The sequence below is a fragment of the Colobus angolensis genome, unplaced genomic scaffold (genome assembly GCF_000951035.1).
Source record: "Colobus angolensis palliatus isolate OR3802 unplaced genomic scaffold, Cang.pa_1.0 Scaffold137, whole genome shotgun sequence".
Classification (NCBI taxonomy): domain Eukaryota; kingdom Metazoa; phylum Chordata; class Mammalia; order Primates; family Cercopithecidae; genus Colobus; species Colobus angolensis.
Window position 1 is genome coordinate 260,401 of NW_012114455.1, and position 3,136 is coordinate 263,536.

At 49.3% G+C, this 3,136-nt stretch overlaps 1 protein-coding gene across 1 annotated transcript in view; it reads left to right on the plus strand.

The window, feature by feature from the left end:
• The first annotated feature begins 273 nt into the window (after positions 1-273).
• The window catches only part of PANX3 (pannexin 3), an 8,863-nt gene continuing 6,000 nt past the window's right edge, over positions 274-3,136 (plus strand). The window contains exons 1-2 of the mRNA XM_011934571.1: positions 274-515; positions 1,734-1,876. Coding sequence (XP_011789961.1) covers positions 335-515; positions 1,734-1,876 — 324 coding nt within the window. The 5' untranslated portion in view covers positions 274-334. The remainder of the gene's footprint in view (positions 516-1,733; positions 1,877-3,136) is intronic.

The window sequence follows — 3,136 nt, forward strand, 5'->3', positions numbered from 1 at the left end:
ACTTTATTAATGACAGGGCAGCATAAAGCCACAGAACTCCATCTGCTCTAGGATAATCCAGACAACACTATGGCACCAGCCCCAGGTGAGGCCCGACCCTCCTCCAGCAAGGATCCGCTAAGGCTACGCCTCCCTCTAATTAGCAGGGCCTGGCTCAAGGCCTGGGCAGTTATTTAGAGAACCATCGCCTGCTCCTGCTCCCAGCATAGATATCCATAAGGCTGGGGCAGCAGGCACGGTCTGCTCAAACCCAGCTGCCTGAAGCTGCCATCTCCTCATTCCACCATCCCAGGACCCCTCCTGCCACCTCGGCACTCCCAAGCTCAGCAGCATCATGTCACTTGCACACATAGCTGCAGAGTACATGCTCTCGGATGCCCTGCTGCCTGACCGCAGGGGCCCCTGCCTCAAAGGACTGCGCCTGGAACTGCCCCTGGACCGGATAGTCAAGTTTGTATCTGTGGGCGCCCCCTTGTTGCTGATGTCCCTGGCATTCACCCAGGAGTTCTCCTCTGGTAAGTTGCTTCCAAGGCCCAGTGCGCAAGAGAGACTCCCCTTCATGTCACCCTCTGCATGGGCTCTGAAGTGAGGTGGTGCGTACAGTGATGGGATTCCATGGCTTTGGGCAGGGCTGGATTATCCAAAAGGCAGATGATGCATGAGTTCAGGCCAGCAAAGCAGAGGCACCAAAAAATTTTGAAAGTCATCTGCAAAATGTTACAGTTTAAAAAAAGTTGTAATTTTAGTATTCATATATTTTATGTCATTTCAAATGATCAAAGCTTTATTTTGGTTTTCAGTATGAATGAAAGAAGTTGACACCCCTGGTAATGTTTTTAGGACCTTAGACCTCTTCATCTTAGCTGGGCCAAGTCTCTTATTTGCTCTGGGCCCTCTTCCCACCCCAACCCCCCAACTCCAGGGTTATTGACTTGAGAACATGTATTAAGTGCCTGGGAGACAGGCACATTGGAGATGCTGGATAAACCCATTGCTTCCTGTCTACGAACCTCAGCCACACACACAGACATTGGCATACACATACATCTAGGGTTTCAGGTGCTGGATTCACTCAGCAAATCCACCACCTTTGTTAAAGAGAATGTGGACTTCCTGAGAACTGAGACTTCTTTCTGGCTTTCCTTTCCAGCAGTGCCATTAGCTTACTACATTTCCCAAACAGGTGTGCCAGCCTCCCACCACCTCTTCATTCATCCACAACCAGGGGAGAAGAAATGGCTCCCACTTCTGCCTCTTTCTGCAGACTGACATGAAAACAAAAAGGCAGGAACTCTCCTCCAAGCCCACTTTCCTTCCGGCATAATTTGCCCACCCTTTCTCTTCATTTAGGCTCAGAAGCCCAGGCAATTAATCCTCAACATTTTAGAGCCTAAAGGATGTCAGTTATTTCAGGAAAGAGACATCACCATCAAACCGCAAGCCTTCTGGTACCAGACTACAGGAGCACAAAAAGCCCAGGGGGTACTCTGAGAGCAAAGAACCACCAGACCCAAAAGGCTGAGTCAGCACTGGCAAGCCCTGGCCATACAGCAGGATGCGTCCAGGAGTGCCCTGTCCTACTATGACATGGCAGTGCTCAACCCAGAAAACTAAGGTGTGGGAAGAAGACAGTCCCTGCCAGAAACAGAAACGGGAAGAGTTAGATGATTGCCCCTGAGTCCCCACTCCTCCACTCCAACTCAGGCGGCCTCAAAGCTGTGTTCCTGTTGCAGGGTCTCCGATCAGTTGCTTCTCTCCCAGTAACTTCAGCATCCGGCAGGCAGCCTACGTGGACAGCTCCTGCTGGGACTCACTGGTTCACCATGAGCAGGACGGGCCTCGTCAGGACAAGATGAAATCTCTCTGGCCCCACAAGGTAAAGCAAACTCTCTGTAAGACCAGCTTCACGGTTGAGTGGAGTGGGGCAGAACCACTTCATTCTACTCCCTCTTGCCTCTATCCCCACCACCCCTAACCCATTTATTTTAGTCACTTGCTTTCATGTTTCAGGCATTCTCTGAATCTGGCGATCTTTGGTGACCCACTTGTATCTAATTGGAAGCTTTGTGCCTAAGGGTGAGGCACATAAACAGGCAGACTTCGGTTTAAGGTGATCCCTTTGGTCTATTTCATTAGTTTCTGAAATACTGACTCTGTAGTCCTTTTTCCTGGGCTCAGCAGTTTCCTCCTAGAACAGTCATTCAGACCTTAATTTGTGGGGAAGGGCGGGGTGCCGTTGGAATTAAGCCTGCCTACCCACCCTCTAGGAACTTGGCTGTGGGTCTCACCACTCAGAGTTCACTCAGCTGCTCCCCCTGTCCCAGCGCGGCTCCCCTGCCTCCATGGACCCAAGAGCAGAATTTAATCTGGTTTAATCTCTCCAGAGAGTAACCATCAAGCCTGTTAGGGGAGGGAAAGAGCAGCCGCTTGACTGCCTCACATTACAGAAAGGATCTGCAGGCTGTTTCTCACACAGATTTTTCCAACAAGTTCCCTGTTTTCAGCCTCTCCTGCACTCGTTTTCAGAAGGACCTGGTGTCTCCGATTCCTGGTTCTGTGGTGACAACAGCCTGCCTGTCCCTGCCTCCTCTCCCCGTCCTCCCCGTGAGCTGGTGTCTTCCATCTTGCAACTGCTTTCCAGTTTTCAATATTGGGCTCCCTTGTCGCCTCTCCTGTTCTCTTTGACCTTATAAAAATATGTCTTCTTTTATGTCTCATTGTCATCCTAGCGGGGTTTTAGGAAGAGGCAGTGGTAACATGTATGTGTGATTCATGACGTTTAGTCAGAAGACACGTGTAGCATTTTCTAGGCATGCCGGTAACAAGCTGTCAAATTGCCACAGTTCTAGGACTGAGACAAAACCAGAGACGTAATGGAAAGAGTTAATGAGATTTCTGTCACTGGAAGTTCAGGAAGGATCTAGATGGTTAAAAAAACAAAAGTTCTATGGTAGAGGAATTTGCATATAAGAAAAGGGTCCAATTGTCTGATAATCAAGATCACCAGAAAGTTTTTCTGTTTCTTTTTTCTTTTTTCTTTTTTTTTTTGAGATGGAGTTGTTTCGTGCTTGTCACCTAGGCTGGAGTGCAATGGTGTGATCTTGGCTCACTGCAATCTCTGCCTCCCCGGTTCAAG